The following is a 21682-nucleotide window of genomic DNA, read 5'->3' as shown; positions in this document are numbered from 1 at the left end:
TAAACACGCCGTGCCGCCAGTGTGTTTACCCCGCCATCCATCCATCCACACACACACACACACACACACACACACACACACACACACACACACACACACACACACCAGTGGGCCTGGTTTCCAGAGCTGGCCCGTATTGATCTCATCATTAATATTTATCAGCCGGCGGCATCGGCAGCCTGATCTTCAGGAGAGGCAGGAAGACGGCGGAGGAGGTCAGAGGATCTCCGAGACGCCGGAATGACCGGGGCGGCGGCGGCGGCGTGGAGATCCGCGGGCTTCCTTCCTGTTGCCCGAAGCGCCCGCATTGGCCGTGACGAGGACTCTGACTTAACGGCTCGGGGTCGGCGAGCGCTCACCGTCGTTGAGGTCCTGCAGGAGGCTCTCCTGTCCAGAGAAGTCCAGCTTGACCTTGATGCCGACCTTCAGGCTGACCTCCTGGCCCGGCCTCAGGGGCAGCTGGGACAAGGCGCCGCCCAGCTCCCAGCTCAGGAACTCCCCGAAGACTCGCTCTGCAAACACCACAGAAAAACAAAAAAAAAAAAAAAAAGGATGTAATCTGGCGTGTGCGTTTTTTGTTGTTTTTTTTTTTTTTTTTTTTTTAAGACGAGCCGGCGCCGAGTTTCGCTCGGCGTGAGGTGGAAACGAAAAAAACGAAAAAAAAAAACAAAAAAAAAACAGGGCGAACGGCGCTACCGCTTGCCAAGACAACAAAGCTGCTGATTGGCCACCAACCAGGAGTCGGTCTGGCGTGGGTTCGTCGACCCCGGATGCTCTACTCGTACTCCTCCGACCTCTTTTCCCGGTTTCTGCGGCGGAGACGAGTGACTCAGCTGCATCCACTTCAGCCAGGAGCGTCAAATGAAGGATGCGCCGGCTGAAAGCGGCACGTGTTCTGCAGGTGAGCCGCTCCGGCTTGAAACAACGGGGAGGAATAATTTAGCGGCGGCGGCGGCGAGAAACTCGAGCTCGCCGTAAACGCGACGTTTTTTTTTTGTTTTTTTTTTTTCGAACCGCGTCTCGGCTTGATTCACGGCCCCGAGCCTCCGAAATCCCGCGGGAGGATACGAATGCAGCCGGCATTAAATAAAGATTTTCGTGAATAACGCGCCACTTTAAATATTCATAAACTCTGAGCTCTTTTCTGTGAATTAGAACCCGGGGAAAAAAAAAAAAGGAAAGGGAAACAGAGACGGAGGCTACGGGGAAATTATCTGAAAGAAATGGGGTTTGGTAGATTAGAAAGAATAACAAGTTATTCACTCACAGATGACGTTATTACAACTCCTCTAGAGGATGACTCACACCAACGGGAGCCACTTTGACTTCCAGAAAATATCTTTTTTTTTTTTTTCCGATTCCTCTAACTGAGAGCCACGATAAAGGGGATCTCCGTCGTCACATTATCCCCGGCCCGGTTTCCTTCCGAAACCGGCCTCACCGGAGAATTACCGCGTCTCAAAGTTAAACGTGGACCGGCCAGGAGTGACTGGCTCGGACTTTAATCCGGATTGAGATGAGCATCAAAATACCAGAGGACTCTTGAGTTCTCTCACATGTTTGGGTAACTCGGGAGTGTTTGCTGAGCCGCCGCTGCGTTGCACAACCAAAATCCTGGCAGGCAGCGAAACGGGAACGTTCTCCACGTTCTCCTTTTAAGGCCGAGGTTTTTAAACAAACGGAAAGAAATAGACAGACAGGTTATTAGCGCAGTGCGTAGTTCTATGGTATGAAGGGTGATTTGAATATGAATTTAAAGTGCAGAGGAAGAAAAAGCCGGAAAGATCGGAAAGTCTACGAAGTATCGGATCGTTTTGATGAAGAGCCGCGAGATCCGACTATTCCGTCTCCAGGTGAGTCGGACCATCGTCTCAAACGCGGAGGACCGTCGGGGCCGAGGGGTCAAGATCCGCCGGAAGAACCGGTAAGAAACTAAAAGATGGAGCCGAGGGGATAAAACAACCGAAAGCGCTCCTCCGCCACCCATCGCCACCGCAGGGCGCCTCCCCAGAGACTCCCAAACATTTTTGTGATATGCTATCCCCGCCACGATATGACCGGGATTGAAATGCACGATCAAATATTGGGAGTTTTCAAGTTTTTCTTGGCGACGAATCATATCCCCGAAGACGCCGCCGATAACTAACATCTGTTTATCTGACGGCCGAGGCCTCGGTTTGTTTTAATTCATCGGAAAATCATCATTAGCATGGTGTCGTCGACTGAAAACTCATTTTAATTAAGTCCCGAAAAGTAGCTCGTAAGCGGTAACTGGTGTTTGCTAAGTGCTAAAACCTCCCCTCACAACAACCCTTTGATACCGTCACAAGGAGTAAATTGATTCAATGATCCGATTCATTGGAAACAGAAAGCGGCGTGGATGGTGATCAAAGAGCGTCGGCCAACAGAGACAAAGTCGCAGCACGGGGATTCGCCAAGCTACGCCAAAGTTAGCGTTCTGACAACCATAATTATATATTTTTTATCATAATTATTCCTTTCTTTGATTTTTTGGTCCGTATATCGGATAATTAGTTATTGTTATTTGGAAGGGGGTGTTTGTTTTTGTTTTTTTTTTTCTGCAGATAGCGACAGAAAAGGACCTGACTCGTATGTCATGCCGGCTGGTAGAAAGAGAAACCTTTTGATTACGTGGCCACGGATATCTTTCCTATTGTGACTCGTCATCTTTTATTCATGCGATTCCACACGGAGGCGGCGCTGGAAGAAGGCCTGTCCGACCGCGGCGCCCGCCAGGTTATGATGAAGAAGGCGGGCGGGTGAGGAAGAGGCTAATTATGGCGACGGCGATCCCGGGACGGCACGTCAGCGAGCTGCAGAAACACCTCACCTCCCATGAACGTCCCCTTTTGAGATTGTTATTTGAGAACGAAATATTCCAACGGGTCCGAAAAGAAGATCGGGAGGGCGAATGGCGGCGCTCGATTGACGGGTCGGCGAAGGTTAAACCCCGCCTCTCGGCCCACGGCTGAAACGCAAATACCGAGTCATTTAAAAAGGAATTATATTCACGGCCGTTGCTGTTATGATTAAAATAATCATCGTTTTCACCGATGTCCACGTCCCTCGACGATTTAGAATTTATAAACTCGATTCAATGACTTTAGCAGCTTCCCTCCCCGCGGTACGCGAGCAAATATAAAACTGTGTGTTCATGGATGTGTGTGCTGAGACAACAGGAAGTGCAAGGCGTTGGTGCAAACCCACCAGGTGGAGACTTAAACACCACTTTAACACCTCCTTTTTTGGTTTTAGAAATAAACTCTGCCTCCGATATGGGATCCGGATATGAAATGTACCAGGAGGGGCCGTCGAAGGAGGGGCGGCGAATACGGCGACGGGATTCAGATCATCATCCGATGGGTTTCGTTGTCACTTAAAGCCGTCCGAGGCGGAATAAACGCAGCGAAGACCTTTTTTTTTTTCCCCCCACCGATCTGGCATTCTGGTGGCCTTCGGTGCGTTTCATTGCCCGCCGGTGTTCGACGAAGAAACGACGAGAGGGAGAATGCGGCGGGAGAGTCGGGGCGAGATGGCGGATTTGCTCCAAAAAAAAAATAAAAGATGATAAACTTTGACCATGAGGCCTCTCTGCTGCGACTGCTGCGGGTGGATGGGTATTTCACCATCGAATGCAAACGCAGTGTTTCAACCAATGGTTGAAAGTAATCCATTACTTCTGAGGCAATTATTACAAAAGTGATAATACTAATACTAAGTAAATTGTTCTCATTTTGCAACCATTTCTAAGCAGGTTTTTCCCAATAAAATTTCTCCCAGATTTCAGAGAAATTTCCTGATGATTTTTTTCCATTTATCATTTTCCAAAATTTCAAAAAACAAATGGTTTGTTTATTTTTGCATTTCCTCTCTCTCTCTCTCTCTCTCACACATAAAAAACACACCATTATTATAAATATTGCAAAGTATATTCCATCCCTCACAGGATGAAGGATTTGATACAACAGGATTAGTTCAGTTGGACAAATTGGAAAAAAAAATGAACAATTTGAAGAACGGCGTCTATATCTGCAGCCTAAACGCTCAGCAAGACAAAGAAGTTAATTGTAAAAAAAAAACCGAAATAAAATCAACAATCTCAGACACAAACAGGGTTATATATAGTAACCAGTCCCCCGTCTAAGCATTATTAATGTTGTCCTCTCTCGGAAGATCTAAACAAGTCAAACTTTATTTGCACTTTTACACTATAAAACTATTTTCAATAAGGTCTCCATTTCTTTATCCGGGGTTTACAGTAAAAGTAAAGCCGTCGGTATCTTCCTCTCACACAGGCTAGCAAATTTCCCTCGGCGTCACCAACCGGTGCATTATTCTGCAACAAACCCGGAGCGTCACGTCTGCATCAACATCTGTATCTTTCTCTAAACCGAAACAAAACCCCAGTTTGTATTTTCTAGCGATCACATTCCTCCGCCGACGCCGCACGCGAACACAGGCGCTTCTCCAGGGTTTGTCGAAAAATTGATGAGAAAGCGAAGCGGAAGGCGTCGGTATGTGAACTTTCAGCATTCGTCAGGTGCTCGAGAACATGTCGGAACATGTGAAAAGGAGAATCTTGACATTTTTATCTCCGCTACCTCCGGATCTGCTTCCTGACTTCTCTATTTTACGGGAGATACTTGCACCTCCTTCTCCTCGCTGCGAACCCCACGACCCGTGGACCTTCCTGTCTGCCCGTCCAGCCGCTCCGCTTTGACGGATGAGCTAACGGCTAACCGACTAGCGCTCTCTGTAAAGTATTTATATAAACTATTTGTGTCATTAAATCAAATGTACAGCGAACCCTCGCTATAAGGCGGTTTACTTTTCACGGTTTCGCTACTTCACGGATTTGCGTCGTGCATTGTGTTCTGCATTCTGATTGGCTAAAAAGTCACTCCGCTTCTTCTCTACCTGTGCGTCAATAACGTCGCAGTTTAATATGTAAACGTACGTAAAACAGCTCGACAAATTTACATGACGTACGTGCAAATTCTCTTGCGATTTCGAGTTTCTCTAAAACCCATAATGTTGACAAAACGCTCTGGAGCGACAAAAGGGCCCAAAAGGCAGCGGAAGATGCTATCTATCGCAGATAAAGCTAAACTTCTGGACATGCTAAGGGAAGCTAAAAGCTATGCGGCTGTAGGTCGACATTACGGAATTAATAAATCTTTTGTTCGTTCCATAAAGAAGGAAGAAAAAAACTTAAGGACGACAGCAGCGATGTATAATAAGAGTATTTAATTGTATAATAATTGGAGGAAAAATAAAGGTTTCTACTTCACGGATTTTGCCCATCACGGGTTCTTTTTGGAACGTAACCCCCGCGAAAAACAAGGGTATACTGTATTATAAAAGTTTTTGGATAGTTCTGATGTTTCCTATGAATCCCATTTACATGGTGATACCCAATTGAAAAAAAATGCTATTTATCAAGATTTTTATCCAAAATGTTCTGACCTGCGATGTTTTATTCCTCAGATGTAATTATTGTTTTTTTCCATTGAGGGCTAATTTGTTTGTTCGCTATGTTATTCCACCACAAATGCCGTAGCGCTATGCTAATCCAGCATATGCTGTCCTGCTTTTCTCCTTTTTTTTTTTTTTTTTTTTTTAATTTCTGCTGTCGTGTCTCTTTAACTTTTTGGTGGATGCTGATGCTACAAGGGAAAAAAATAAAAAATAAAAAAAAAAGAGAGATCCCCCTCAGGAAGAGGATCAGATAAGATGAGATGAGATATCTTATCTCGTCTTATTTTAACTCAACAATCTCCAGTCGCGGGTAATTTAGCTGGAGGTGTGTGTGTGTATGTGTGTGTGTGTGTGCGCACAGGATGACGTGCATCTAATTCAAGCCCGATCTTTCCTGCGTTTTATTCGGCCAAATCTTAAAATAACACTCCAGGGGAGTCGATCCTGGATTTACGGCCCGAATCCTTTGCCAGCCACGAGCGGCCGGCGTCCGCTTTCACAGACAGCTCTTGTTAACTAAAGGGACAACACGGCACCTCGGAGCCGGGCCAGCGGGATACGTGCGGAGGAGGAGGAGGAGGAGGACGAGGAGGGGGTTCGGAGATGTCGACACATCCCGGACTATTTTAATTAGAGCCTCGTGCTCGTCCTGCTCGGAGCGCGGCATCAAGAGATGGAGGCTGTAATTACAGGATGAAGGAAGAAAAGACAAATATGCAGAGCAGCAGATTGACAGCGGCTGCTTCGGCAGTGGAGATCAAGCGGGATTCTTGTTGGACGTGGATTGGGTGTGTGTGTGTGTGTGTGTGTGTGTGTGTGTGATATTCAGAAGACCCTATCGCAGAGTCATTAGATGCTCAATTTGGAAAACAAAATAATGTCTGCAGATTTCTAGCGCGCGTCTTGACAGAGAGTAAATTTGCTGCTAATCTGGGTCGATTTTATTCGAATGTTGAATCGGTTTCTGCTGATTTCGAGGGAATTTCTTGAAATAATTTATCTTTAACAAGATATCATTTATCATACTTTATTGATCCGTAATGGGAAATTGCTCTCTGCATTTATCATGAGCAGTTGGCAGCCAACTAGCAGTCAGAGGTTTGGGTAAAAAACTAAATAATAATAATACACTTTAATAATTTCCATTATTATTTGTCACATTTTCAGGTCACTTTTCCAAATTGTTCTCATTTTGCAACCATTCCTAAGCAGGTTTTTCCCAATAAAATTTCTCCCAGATTTCAGAGAAATTTCCTGATGATTTTTTCCATTTATCATTTTCCAAAATTTCAAAAAACAAATGGTTTGTTTATTTTTGCATTTCCTCTCTCTCTCTCACACATAAAAAAAAAAACCGTTATTATAAATATTGCAAAGTATATTCCATCCCTCACAGGATGAAGGATTTGATACAACAGGATTAGTTCAGTTGGACAAATTGGAAAAAAAAATGAACAATTTGAAGAACGGCGTCTATATCTGCAGCCTAAACGCTCAGCAAGACAAAGAAGCTAATTGTAAAAAAAAAACGAAATAAAATCAACAATCTCAGACACAAACAGGGTTATATATAGTAACCAGTCCCCCGTCTAAGCATTATTAATGTTGTCCTCTCTCGGAAGATCTAAACAAGTCAAACTTTATTTGCACTTTTACACTATAAAACTATTTTTAATAAGGTCTCCATTTCTTTATCCGGGGTTTACAGTCGGGGTCCTCTGAGCGTTCACGCTCATAAAATTCTTCTTTTAAAGCCGGCGGCGGCTACTTGGCATTTGATATCGGTCGTGACTGACTCTTATAACTGTGGTTTTTATTTTTCCCGCGTTCACACATCTAAAGTCCGACGCCGTCACAGTGGGACTACTTTATTACGCCGCTCCATAGAAAATCCGACAGATTTTTTTCGGCATCTGAGACACAAATGAGTGTTTGACACCGGGAGAACACGGGCGAGGTGTGTGTCGTTGGACTCGTCCGTCAAGACGTGGAGAACTTGTTGAGATACCGTGAGAAATTACAACATTTACGGGGATTTGAACGTCAACGAACGAGACGACGGTCTGATGTTTTTAAAAAGGAGCTGCATTCACTCCGTCACTAAATGAAGTGACGTTTAGAAACACGTCGTAACATTAAGTGTGTAAGTTAAGCGATAGAACGCTAAACTCCGCCGCCGCCGCCGGCATCTTCGTTCCCTCTTCAGGGTAAATACCCTTAATTAAACCTTTAATTCTGTATTATTGTTTTTTTCATGCATTATTTGTTATTTTTTTCCCAATTAGAATTGCATAATAACACCAGAGGACTGCGATGGATTTATTGCGTTTTAATTCATTTGAATGTGGAAATTTAATTTGGTATTTGAGTCATCCAAGCATCTGTCAGTCCTGCGGGCCCCATCCCCCCCCGCGCACACACACACACACACACACACACACACACACTGCACCGTCACCAACCTTTGGTGCTGACGATCTTGGAGGTGAGCTCCAGCGTCTCGATGTCCTCGGCGCCGATGTTGGCCAGCGTGATGGTCAGCTGCTGCGTCTCCCCGTTGAAGAGCTGGACGGACACGGTGCTGGACAGCTCCTCTTTGGACATGGGCTGGGGCGCGTGGGCCGACCTGGAGGTGGGACATCACTTGTTACACGACGGCGCTCCGGCTCCACGTGGCGTTTTCGTGGCGAGGGAAAAAAAAAAATAAAACCCCCATCCCCGCTGACCTTCGTCGGTTTCTGAAAGGTGAACGCGACTGAATCATCCCAGGAAGAAAAAACAAAATATAAAAAAAGAACAGGAGTTTATGGAGTGAAGCGAACATGGCCGCTCTCAATCATCACAAACAGCCCACTGTGTGTGTGTGTGTGTGTGTGTGTGTGTGTGTGTGTTCCTGCAGGGAAATACAATCCTGCCAAACCCCGGTGTGCAGAATCTGTGATTTATCAGAAGGTGTGTTTGTCCCCGGAGGTTTCTCTCCACGCGGCCTGGGGTTTTAAAAAACCGTAAACATTCAGTCGATAAACGGTTGGCGGTGGCTTCCTCTCAAACACCTGCGGGCTTTGCAGGTCCAATACACTCACACACACACACACACACCTGTTCATCTGCATAATGTACATGCAATAACACACCGACACACACCTGGGTGTGTATCCTGATTTTCAAAAAGCCTGTTAAAGTACCACGGTAAATGTACTTCTCATCTCCGTGTCTCCGTGACCCTCAGACACTGAGAGCTGATGGATCACGGCTGCAAAAGAAAGAAAAATAAAAAGAAAGAAAGGAAAGAGAAAAAAAGAGAGAGAGAGAAAGAAAGAGAGAGAAAGAAGAAAGAGACCCGATCGGAGCTGCTAAACATATTCATGAATTATTGAAGCGGATGTTTAACTCTGACGTCAGCGGTGTGGAAAACAGCAGCGCTGCTGTGTGTGTGTGTGTGTGTGTGTGTGTGTGTGTGTGTGTGTGTGCGCGGAGGTAGGAGATGTGCGTCAGCGTCAAGTCTGAAGGTCTTGCTGCGGACTCGGTGAAACAGGTTCACGAGAGCGCAAACCACACAAACACACACACGCTGCATTGGTATTCTACGTGCCCTGTGTGTGTGTGTGTGTGTGTGTGTGTGCCGCTGCTTCAGACACTTAAGAACAAAAAGACTTTCCACATCAGACGCCGCAGAGCTGTACTTACAGCCATGACCTAAATATTGGATTTTGCGGCGGCTCTGCTGTCGGGTTGATTTGAAAACACTCCCATACCTGCTACTTCCTGCTACAGAACCTAACCTGTCTTGTCCTCCCTCATGTTACGTGTGTGTGTGTGTGTGTGTGTGTGTGTGAGAGAGACAGAGATGAGCGATATAAGCTGTTGAACATCTATTTAGGAAAAATTTGAAACATACCAAAGTACCGCCCGTGGCAATTTATCAATTCCGGGGAAAAACGCTCGCGGCGTGATTTCATTTTTACGGGTTTATTTGGTTTTGATAGATGGCTCTTAGCCTTTGACGGAAATCCAGGCCTGCCGTTGATTTCAGGACAAATTACCTCCTAGACGGGGCGCGGGTTCATCGTGTTGGGACGTGGCTCGTTACACGTTACGAACGGGGGGGAAAAAAAAAAGCAAAAACTAACATGAACCTGGTTCTCTTTCACAAAATGACATTTCTTGCAGCTTTCAGCTGCTTCCTGATTGTGACGCTAGAACGCAGTAAATTATTTTGAGATTCAACAAAAAAAAAAAAAAAAAAGCACAAGAAACTAAATCCTCCTGGGATTTCCAGACATTTAGCAGATTGATTTCATCTTAATACCAATTATTTGAAGGTTAATGTATTCAGGTACATTTGTGACTTTTGTTGTTTTATTGAATTTTATCCGCCGGCGCTTTGTCTGTGATTTCCCCGCCTGCTCGATCATAAAACGCTCCTTTCTTTGCCCGTTTTGGCCACAGAGAAGACCATTCGAGGTCGAAGGTCGCGATCGAAACGCTACATAAAGATCATGTGTCGCAATGTTAACGTGTGCGTTAGCTCGGTGGCTAAAGCTAACACCGAACAGGTGTTAGCTTTAGCCACCGAGGGCGTCTTCGCTCGACGACAATTCAAAACACTAAAAGCCGGAAATCGAACCAGAAATGTGCGGTTCTAAGGACAATCGCTCTTTCTGTGTTTACAATAACGCTAAAATTAAATAAAAAAAATCAAATACGATTATTTCACGTCTTATTTAACACATTTTGAGGTCACTTCTTCTGAATCGTTCTCATTTTGCAACCATTTCCCGGCAGGTTTTTCCAGTAATTTCCAATAATTTCTCTCAGATTTCAGGGATTTCCTGATGATTTATCATTTTTCCAGATTTTCAAAAACAAACGGTTTGTTTTTTTTCATTTCTCTATCTTGCTCTCTCTCGCACATGCACATAAAACACACCATTATTATAAATATTGCGTTGTATATTCCATCCCTCATGGGACGACGGATTAGTTCGAGTGGAGAAATCCGGCACAAAAAGAAAAAATATGAACAATTTGAAGAACAACGTCTATATCTGCAGTCTAAAACGCGCAACGAGACAACGGAGGAGACATGAAAAAGCAAATGTTAATTATAAAAAACTAAATAAATAAAATAAAAACAACTGTATCTCACACACGCCTGGATGTATGTAGTAACCGGTCCATGTGTTAGCTTGGTGGCTAAAGCTAACACAAAACGAGAGCTGAATTTGGATTTATTGGTGGAATGACGCGGTCTGCGGTCGCTTTGCGGTCTCTCTCACCGGGGCAGCGACGTGCTGAGCTGCAGACGAGGAAGCGAAGGGATGACCTCCACCAAGCAGCCGCCCGTCTTCACGCCAGGCAGGTCGTCCAGCAGGCAGTCGCTGGTCACCCCGAACACGGACGTGTGGTAACCTGGCGGGATTCAGAAGGGAAGATAAGATAAGATAAGAACAACTTTATTAATCCCGAAGGAAATTGTTGTGCCAGAGTTACAGAAAATATAACAGTAATGAATAATAAAAAGAAAAAGGCAGAATTAGAAATAAAAATAAACTATAAACTATAAAGTGTCTCAGTGAAACTATAAAGTATCTTAGTAAACAGGTGATAAAACTATAAGTGTCTTAGTAACAAGTGAGGTAAGGAGTGCACAATAGTATGATAAAAGGAAAAATCGTAGTGTAGCTGTTATGAAATGAAATATTGCACAGTTCTGAATATTGCACAGTGAAATGAAATATTGCACCGCTTTTTTTTTTTTTTTTAGGTTAAAGATAGGAGTTAGCACATGGAGTTACAGGGAAACGGTTAGGCACCAAGTTAGGCTATGCAGTGTGTGTGTGTGTGTGTACGTTTGTGTACGTCTTTGTCAAAAAAAAAAAAACACACTAACCCAAGCTTACTGTTCTGTATACTTCCTGTGCATCTTGTATTTGCAAGTGTTATTTGCAGTCCTTATGTCCTCTATTGTAAGTCACTTTGGATAAAAGCGTCTGCCAAATGTAATGTCATGTAATATTGCATTTTAACACACTGGGGAAATTGGATTTTCAGTCAATGCATTTTGAAGAAAAGGGACTCACCGTTGACCGTGATGTTGCCGGCGGTTCGCGGGACCCCGACCAGAGTAACGGGGTAGAGGCCGGACTCGGCGGGCAGCGACAGGCCGGCGGGGAGAGACTCAAACTCCACGCCGGAGGTCAGCAAACCCTAAAAAGCAAGAAAAACACGGTTTGTCGGGTTAAGAAAGCAAAAAAGGGCAGGAAGCAGGCGAGTAAAAAAGAGTTTCCGAGGGAACAAAGCGAGATGAATAAAGTTTGATTAAACCGTTTTATTTTGCTTTGTATGTTTTATCATGTGCTTTATAACGCAGTGCTCCTTATGTATGAAAACAGACGCGCTCATTGATTTAGCGCCTTATAACGCGCTGCGCCTTATGCTCCGCAAAATACAGTAATCCCAAACGTAATCTCACCACCACCTTCAACAAAATTAACTGCAAAATAAAAATTTCCACATTACAATGTCACCCTTCCTGCAGGAAACGCATGCAGATGAATTGAAATTGAAAAAAAGTTGCTACTGGCATCAAAACAAGTAGACGATTAACAGCAATCGAGCAAAAAAAAAAAAGATACACAGATTAATGGTTTATGAAAAATGACAGATTGTATCTTTGAAATTTCCGGGGGCACATTTTGCAGACATTGGGGAGGTGTGTGTGTGTGTGTGTGTGTGTAGGGCATGACGTAATGACTGCACCCATCCCAGGCTGTAGACACTACCTCATTCGATAGACGGCTGTCAAAGAGCCCGATCTTTGTGTGTGTGTGTGTGTGTGTGTGTGTGTTGTCCATGGCCCGGCTCGGGGACGGATGGCAGGAGTATCACCTGACCTATCGGAGAAAGCCCGTCTCTAAAGGTTAATTAGCGTGTTGTAAGTGGCGGCGGCGCTCGGAGTGAACGCTACTGTGAGAGGCGAGGAGGAGGACGACACACCACCAGATCATCATATCTTTGTTGTTTTAACACACTTTTTTTGCCTTTATTTACTGTTTCTTTTGAATCTGTGCATTTCCGTGCACGTTCACAGCGTCCTTGAGTGTCGAGTAAGGCGTCTGAAATAAAACGCATGACTAATATTTGACTTAAATAACATTATTATTTTACTCGATGATTTGAAGACTCGGAAGATCATCTGTTTTTCAGGAGCCTTTTAAATCATATTTAATTTTTTTCTTTTAGCTTTTAATCATTTGTTCCATTTGAAGTGGATCACCGAAAGACTTTCATTCTTAATTCTTCACGTCTTTCATTGAATAAATCCGCTATTATGTTGATTCTTTTGCTCTGGTGTTGACATAACAGATTATTCTTTACTAGAAATAACCCCGCCGATGCTCTTTGGCGAAGGAGACGAGTGAAGCCGACTTTGCTTTTAGTTCAAATAAAGACAAAATAAAATAAACAACAAGAGAAAATATTGATCCAATATCCCTTTGCGGGACGGAGGCCGGTTCTGAGAATCTAAAAACAGCACCCTAATAGAAAATCAATGACGTAGGAAGCCGGTGTGTATACGTGTGTGTGTGTGTGTGTGTGTGTGTGTGTCCAAGCAGAGACCTCCGCTCCTCAGACGGAGGTGTTAGCGGCGTCTTAAGACGCCATTCTCCTCCACTTGGCGGTGACTTTATTAAAGCGGACAATGTGACGGACGGCAAGCAGCAACCCATGGAGGATGAAGCTGTGAAGCTCAGCGCGGGAAAACGTTAATCCCGGATTTGGAGGAAACATCCGGAATAACTCAGATTAAGTCATTTCTACTTCTGCAAAAAAAAAAAAAAACGTGCATGGCTTCAGAGACCACGGTGACGGTCCAAATTTACATTTTTAGGTTTGAATATCATTTTTTTTTTTTAGGTTTTTCACACCTGCCGGTCCCTAGCATCGCCATCTGCCTCCGCGGCGTCTACTATTTATTTTGTAAAATGCATAAAATAACGACAGCGAACCGAATCCCCGTTATTAAAAAAATATTTCGCACCCCGATGGGCGTTCCAGTCAAATTAATAACTCGGGTTTCCTCTGTTCCGACCCGACGGCAGCTGCTCGAGACGGATCACGTCGGATCTTGCTCACTCAGCCAAAATAAAAATGAACAAATAGATAAATAAATAAAACCTCGCCGCTCGCCTGGGGAGCTTCAGCATCTGTCCGACGGCCCGACGTGCAGATTCTCCACTTTTAACGAGGAAAACGGAACAGGATGAATTTTTGATTTTTATTTTTTCATTTGTGATTTCGTTTTTTTCTGGTATTTCTCTCATCTCTGTGTGGCGAGAAACCGGAAGCCGAAAGGCTCTATTTATTTCGTTTTATTCATTTTTTGGACCAAAATGCCCCAAAATTGTCTACTTTTATTGTTCTTTAAATCTGTATTTTGTGTATTAATCTGTACGATATCCTTCAGTGTCGAGGACGGCGCCTTGAATAAATGCATTATTCTTATTAGCATTACTATTATAAGCATTATCATTATTATTATTATTAATAATAATCATAATACATGGGATTTTTATAGCGCTTTTCATGACACTCAAAGACGCTTCACAAGTAAAAAACAGAAGGAACAGAACATACACAGAATTATTGAGAAGAAGTCCATAATTGTAGAGTGTGGCGATGAGCGCCAGTCCAGGGAATTATTACCGTTATTACTATTATTATTATTATTACTGTTATTATTATTATCATTATCATTACTATTATTATGTCTGTCACAACACATTACAGGGATTGAAACTGCTTCCTGAAATAAAAACTGAAATGTTATTCAACCTCCACAAAGGATCAGAAATCCCCCGGTGTGTTTGTGTGTGTGTCGGTGTGTGTGTGTGTGTGTGTGTGTGTGTGTGTGTGTGTGTGTGTTGAGACGGACAGAAAAGAGAGAAACTCCAGGTCCGGGCGGCATCTGGGCGTCCGTCGGCACACATGTGACAAGGCTACGCGGCTGCTAATGAAAAAGCGCGCTTTCGACTTGTTTCAGACGTTATTCTGCACCGGTGTGTGTGTGTGTGTGTGTGTGTGTGTGTGTGTGAGGGCATAAAAGTAATGTCGCCGTAGGGCGGGGTGTTTTCTTTAGCGACGTGTTTTTACTGTCAGACGTTTTTCTCGCCGTCCCCCGTGCAACCGTTACCGTATTAAACTGTCAAAATAAAAGCTTTTAGGGTTCCTTAATTGGGCCGTCGGCGGCGTCTCCACCAGGAGGTCCGATGGCCCCTTATGTCCGTTCAAACTAATACAAATTCATGAATAAGAGCATAAAAGTCCGTTTTTATGGAGGTTTAAGGAGAGCCACTGACCACGTTCTCCACGCGCAGCTCGTACGGCATGGGGTTGTAGACCATCAGCTGCACCTCGCAGACGTCGCCCTGAACCCACTGGAATTCTGGAAAAAGAAAAATAGATGTTTTTAGATGGGAGTCATCTTTTTCTCCCCAAAGCACATTTGAAGCAAACAACTGCGTAGAGAAAAAGGACACGTGACGTAAAACGCCCCTCTCGTGATTATGCTAATTCCGCACTTCACCAACATGATCAAAATGGATGGCGTCGTTTCACCGGAAAGCAGTGCGAATCAGCCCGACGGACGCTAGACGAAGAGCTGACCGGGAGAAAAACAGATATGTAGAAACTATCGGCATAAATCTGAGTATATCTCAGTTCTGTCGCTCCATCCAGAATACCGTAATGAAATGTTTTGTTAGTTTCAGGAGGTACTTTGGTGTCATTGCAGGGGAAAAAGGGGGGTTTATGGAGGACAAACTCCAGCCGTGCACCTTGGGAAATTAAGTCGGCAGCAAGATACCTATAATATGAATGTCTGGAAAACCTCAGGTCTGGTTCACAGGAAGGCTTCATAGCCAGCCAATTAAGGGTGAAATTCAATGAAGCTCCCCTCCGCCCCCCAACGCAGGCACACACACACACACACACACAAGTGCACACTCGCCGTGCTTCAGAAAAAAATATTCAAAGGAAAAAAAAACAAGACGGCTCCATCTTATCGATGTGTCCTCTGCCCAGCGTCCATTGAGATTCAGCACCGATTCACAACTTCATCTCTCTCTGACCTCCGGGGTGGACAAAGCGACAACAACAAACAGCATCGCGGCAAACGGCGACGACGGCGGCGAGGACAACAAACGGCGCCGACAAAAGCGATTGCGACATCACAACAAGTGACAACAACGGCGAGAACGACAAATACTAGCGAACGACAAACGGTGAGAGCAACAAATAGCGACGACGACGAAAGCGACAGCCACATCGCCAGCGAGGCTGACAAATAATGACAAAAGCGATAGTAATTACATCAGCGGCAAAGAGAGGACGACAAATAGCAACAACAGAACGGTGACAAATAAGAAAGCGGCGAGAACAAACAGCGACATCGACGACTAAAACAACGGTAACGTCAACAGCAAAAACAAATAACGGTAACAACAAATGCACTTGCTATATTAAAGAACAGCGACACATGACAACAACAAATACCACAATCAACAACTAAAGCAACAGATAATAAAAGCAATAGTAACAACACACAGCGACATCAACAACAAGAACAACAAATTACGCCGACAACGCAAGCAGAGGTTACCACATCGGCGACAAATAGTAACGAACTAAAGATATGGCAACATCAGCAACCACATCTGAAAACAACAAAAAACGTCAATGACGAACTAGCAGCTAAAACCGTCAACAGCAACAACAACAAATAAATCAATCTAAAGCAAGAAGAGTGTGAAACAACAACAACAGCAATGGAGAAACAAAAGGTGTCATTAATAAGCAACTAATGACATCATCAGCAAAAGCGGCAACGATAACAAACAGCAATAGCGTCAAATAACGACAACGGCGAGAAAAAGAGATGGCGACAAACAACAAACGGGACGGCAACTACAACAAAAACGACAACAACAAAGAAAACAAAGAGGGATAAACGAAATGTCGTCGGTAACTGGGCGAAACGATAACGTGGAGATAGAAAAGCGTCCGTCCTTCTTTTGGGACGCAGCCTTTAAACCAGCCTGTGTTTGAAAAGACAATGATTAGTTATTATACTCAAATGGCTCTGACAGAATCCAATTAGCATGGAGAAAATAAAAAATGGATAGCAAACAAAAGCTCGGCTCTCAGGATATTAAAAGCCACATCCTGACTTTCCCGCTCTGCGTGATTCGATTATCATCTTTTATTGACCACCGACGGAGACGGAGATGTTTGACGTGTCAAAATACAGACGGAGATTCTATTACAAAAACCTTTGAGCGCGAAAAAGGCGCTTCGGCTTCACCTGGGTTTTGGGAAAAAAAAGCTTCGAATGAAGCGACCTCGCGTATCCTATTGATCCCCGAGCGGGATTTTTACGATCTAAAACGGAGCCATTAGCGCCTCTGATGGAGACGGACTTCTGCGGGATCATTTATTAATATTGCATAAGTGAGAATTTAATTTTTAAGCAGCAGATACGGAAATAAAATGCACAATTATTCCGACGGGAAAAAAAACGAGCGAACCGCTTTTCAAGGGCCATTTTCGCCGAGGAGACTCGGATTTTATCATCATCGCAGATCTACAAATAAACTTTTTCACATTTTGGAAGACAAAGCACAGAAATCCAATGATTTTATTTTCCTTTTTTCCCCTCAAACCGATGTTCCAACAATCAGCCATTCATAGAAATAAACCCAAGCCCCGCCTCCAGCTCTGCTTCTATTGTAAAAACAAAGAAATATCTTATTTCTTGAATAAACTAATCAAACGTCCAGACATGAATCTTTGCAGAATATGCTGGAGTAAGAGAAAATGTGGTTGTTTATGGCAAAGTGTGTGTGTGTGTGTGTGTGTGTCATACAAACTGTTTATTTGATATATGGGGGACGTAATTATCTATATTGTGATTTCTGCTGTATCTCACACACCTAAGCATCTCCTTTTAAAATTGACTGCACTGCGTTACATGATTTAATGAAGTAAGAACAGGCCTCGGCAAAGCAGCGCCGATCGAGGCCCGACACACACACACACACACACACACACACACACAAAGGGAATGGATGGCCTACAAGTTCTTAAAACCGAGCCTTATAGCAATTATAGGGAAAACAATCTCCCATTAGAGGACCCTTGTTTTATGGCTCAACATCAATCTGATTCATCGCATGTGACTGGGAGAGCATGAACACACACACACACACACACACACACACACACACACGCCGTGTCGACGCGCCTTGATTGCTGAGGCCGGGCTCGGAATACTAAAAGACTTCCACCCCCCCGGGCGAAACAACTCGAGTGGGAAGCGACGCTTTACTCGGAGGCCGTAAAGGTTTATGACCACGGCGCTTATGGGAGCATAATGAAGTCCTCCAGAACATCCCCGCCGCGCACGACCTGCCGGGGCCGCGAGCCGCGTCCGGACATTAAGCGAAACCGGGGAACAGCTGATGGAGCTTGCGGCGGCGGCGGCGGCGGCGTGGGCCGGCGGAGCGCCGCACGCCCACGCGGCGAACGCGGACCCACGGTTGACCCGCCGACGGGGGCGTGATTTGTAGGTTTCTGGCGTGCGGAGGAGTGGAGGGGAAAGAGAGAGAAGCTTCATTAGCGAGCTCTCCGGAGGCGAGGAGGAATTTTCCGGGCTTCGCGGCGCTGGAGCGTCCGACTCGCAGCCACAAAACCGGTACCAGATACAAGACTGGTGGCGCTTAGTAGTTAAAGATGGCCGCCAAGACCAGTGGGTTATTTCCCGAACCGAACGCCGCCCGATCTCGTAAACGTTCTCCCGCGTCAGGTTTTGGTTGAAGATGGTGTGATCAAATTTTTTATTTTTTTTTTTTATTCGCTGTTCACGGAGACGACCGCGGCTGTGAATCGATGAAATGAAAAGCGGTTCGAGTCAGATTGGTGCCATGGGAAAAAAAAAATAAAAAAATAAAATTATTACTAAATATATACTGCTCCAAAAAATAAAGGGAACACTTGAACAACACAATGTAACTCCAAGTCAATCCCACTTGTGTGAAATCATAGTGTCCACTCAGGAAGCAACACACATTCATTTTGACTTGTTTTAAGGACATTACATCAAAGTTGGATCAGCCTGGAGTTTGTTTTTACACTTTAATTTGGAGTGTGATTCCTAATCCAGACCTCCATGGGTTGATACAATTGATTTCCATTGATCATTTTTGTGGGATTTTGTTGTCAGCACATTCAACTGTGTAAAGAGCAAAGTATTTCATAAGAATATTTCGTTCATTTAGATCTAGGATGTGTTTTTTAAGTGTTCCCATTCATTTTTTTGAGCAGTGTATATTGAATTTTTTCTTTATCTTATGATCTACTTTTTTTTCCTTTTTAAACCGTGAAACACAATTTTAAATCCAGACACTAATGGAGCAAGTAACTATTGGCGGCTTAAGGGTTTTTAATGATGGACTTAGTAGGTCAGATTAGTGGCACTTAGGAATTAAACCTATCATTACACGGGCAAGTCCTCTAAATAGTGTCAGGAAAAATGGATTATTTAGAATAAGTATATGATGAAAAACATTTATGTTTCATCCTTTTCCCCGCCTGATTTTCAGGTCATGTCCTGCTGATATTTAAATAAAGTATAAATCATATCTGCACTGATTAATGGGCTTTGAGAGCCGCTTCGTTTCACGGCGACCAAACCCTTTATTATTTCATTATCCTTCACGTTAACTCCTCAATCTGATGTAATCTGCGCTCGGACCGTGTTAAATTTTGAGATTGAGGCGGTGGACCGTTACTTTTTTTTCAAGTATTTCCGCCGGACTGTGCGTTTAATTGTAAATCCTTCAGCGCGGAGCAGTATTAAATCCTGGAAGGGCCCCGGGGCCGATGAGTCCGCGTCTTATATCGCGTGGACGGCGTCCAGGCACGACTCCGGCGGCGTGACTCACCCGATGAAAGCGAAGAGGGGGAGGAGGAAGAGACGTTCGCTAACCGTCTCGCCAATTAGCATGACGGGCGTTTGTTTATTTATTCACCAGGGCGCCGACGTGACGCCGCGTTGACATCAGATGCCGAACATTAAAAACAGCTCTAATTAAAGACGGAGCCGGTCGAGGGCGTCCGAGAGATCGTTCCACTGTTTGCGCCCAGAACCTTCACCCTCAGGGCCGCACACCGATATGGACCTGCTTCATTATTCAAATGGGCTTCTATTAACCGGACGACAACACACTGACATCACTAATGTGTGTGTGTGCTTGAGTGTGAGAGAGTGTATAAACAAACAAAAACGCAACACATATCACGAGTTAGCGATGAGAAAGTGAGTGTGTGTTTGGAAGAGAGACAGCGGAAGTAACAGAGTCAGTTTGAGAGGAACAGACGCAAAGAAGTGTGAAGTGAAGTGAACAACAGCGAGAGTGAACGAGTGAAAGAGAGAGAGTGACAGCAGGGCTGAATGAAGCAAACAAGACGGGGAAACAGTGAGTGAACAAGAAGAGAATGAAAGAGTGAGGCGAACGAGATGGGGAAAGAGTGAGTGAGATGCAGAGTGACAGCAGGAGTGAGTGAGCAAAGCAAACAAGATGGAAAAGAGTGAGTGAAAGAACGAGAGGAATGAATGAGGCAAACAAGGTAGGGAAAGAGTGAGACGAGTGAAATGAACAAGAGGAGAATGAAAGAGTGAGGCAAACAAGATGGGAAAAGAGTGAGTGAGTGAGATATAGAGAGTGACAGCAGGAGGGAGTGAGTGAATCTTTGTAGTTCCAGTTAACAGTTAAGACAATTCATATTTCATTGTATTTCTTATTCTTCCTCCTTCCTACTATTATCTATTACTGTTATGTTTTTTTACTTGAAACTCTGGCACAACAATTTCCTTCGGGAAAAATAAAGTTGTTCTCATCTCATCTCAATGAATGAGTGAGCAACAAGATGGAAAAGAGTGAGTTAAAGAACGGGAGGAGTGAATGAAGCAAACAAGGTAGGAAAAGAGTGAGACAAGTGAAATGAACAAGAGGAGAATGAAAGAGCGAGGCAAACAAGATGGGAAAAGAGTGAGTGAGTGAGTGAGTGAGTGAGTGAGTGAGTGAGTGAGTGAGTGAGTGAGTGAGTGAGTGAGATATAGAGAGTGACAGCAGGAGTGAGTGAGTGAGTGAGTGAATGAATGAGTGAGCAACGCGAACAAGATGGAAAAGAGTGAGTTAAAGAACGAGAGGAGTGATTGAAGCAAACAAGGTCGGAAAAGAGTGAGACGAGTGAAATGAACAAGAGGAGAGCGAAAGAGCGAGGTGAGCAAAACGGGAAAAGAGTGAGAGAAAGAGAGTGAGCAGAACTAGAGGAGTGAATGAAAAGAGTGAGCCAAGACGGAACGAGAGTGAAAGAGGTGCAGAGAGAGCGACGGCGGTCGTGAGCGTGGTCTATTTTTTTATTCACGGGAGGACGGAGGGCAGCCTGGGCGTGCCGGGCCTACCGATCTTCTTGCAGCGTTCCTCTCCTCTGCTGTGCATGATGATGGGCGAGTAGATGAAGGGGCTGGCCGTGGACATGTTCTGTCCCAGAAGACCCTTGACTTTGTGAGGCCGCAGGCTGACGGGCAGATCCAGCAGCTTCACAGACCTTTTGAGGGCATCAAAAGAACAGCGTTAGATTCACTTACTGCAAAAAAAAAAAAAAAAAAATAGGAATTTAAAAACCCATCAGAGCGGGTAAAACGTCTAACGCGGGTTTATTAGCTCTCGGGAAACGGAGCTGCGTTTTTCTGGACGCGATTTACGGCGCGTTAGTGGTCGCGGGGTCGGCGAGACGATAAAACCAGGAGTGCAGGCTCCAGCAAAAAAAAAAAAAAAAAAAAAAAACTGCCCGGAGATACGGTGAACACGGGGGTTCCTCGTTAACGAAGTGTAATCGATAAGGACATTCCAGGCCGGCGGTCCGTGAGCGAGCGGCTCACCGGCGCTCGTAAAGTACGTCAGAAATTTTGGGACTTTGCGGTCCGACGGCGCCGCCGCCGCCCAGACGATGAAGACGCCATTAGAGGCCCCGGATAAAAACCATATATTTCCCCAACATTTTCATTGGCAATTCAGCGCTTTCTGCTTCGGCAGCAAGTGTGCAGAAGACGAGATAA

General features: G+C 44.6%; 1 protein-coding gene across 4 annotated transcripts in view; it reads right to left on the bottom strand.

The window, feature by feature from the left end:
* The window catches only part of trappc9 (trafficking protein particle complex subunit 9), a 146791-nt gene that overhangs the window by 99024 nt on the left and 26085 nt on the right, over nucleotides 1-21682 (bottom strand). For all 4 annotated transcript variants that reach the window (XM_086171196.1, XM_086171197.1, XM_086171194.1 and 1 more), the window contains 6 exons: nucleotides 21026-21171; nucleotides 14862-14947; nucleotides 11583-11709; nucleotides 10779-10911; nucleotides 7962-8125; nucleotides 360-512 (listed from right to left, as the gene is read on the bottom strand). In XM_086171196.1, coding sequence (XP_086027322.1) covers nucleotides 360-512; nucleotides 7962-8125; nucleotides 10779-10911; nucleotides 11583-11709; nucleotides 14862-14947; nucleotides 21026-21171 — 809 coding nt within the window. The remainder of the gene's footprint in view (nucleotides 1-359; nucleotides 513-7961; nucleotides 8126-10778; nucleotides 10912-11582; nucleotides 11710-14861; nucleotides 14948-21025; nucleotides 21172-21682) is intronic.

The sequence above is a fragment of the Fistularia commersonii genome, chromosome 24 (genome assembly GCF_037954325.1).
Source record: "Fistularia commersonii isolate RoL2024-O1a breed Wild chromosome 24, RoL_Fcom_v1.0, whole genome shotgun sequence".
In the NCBI taxonomy this organism is placed as follows: domain Eukaryota; kingdom Metazoa; phylum Chordata; class Actinopteri; order Syngnathiformes; family Fistulariidae; genus Fistularia; species Fistularia commersonii.
This window is presented reverse-complemented; position numbering and strand designations above follow the sequence as displayed.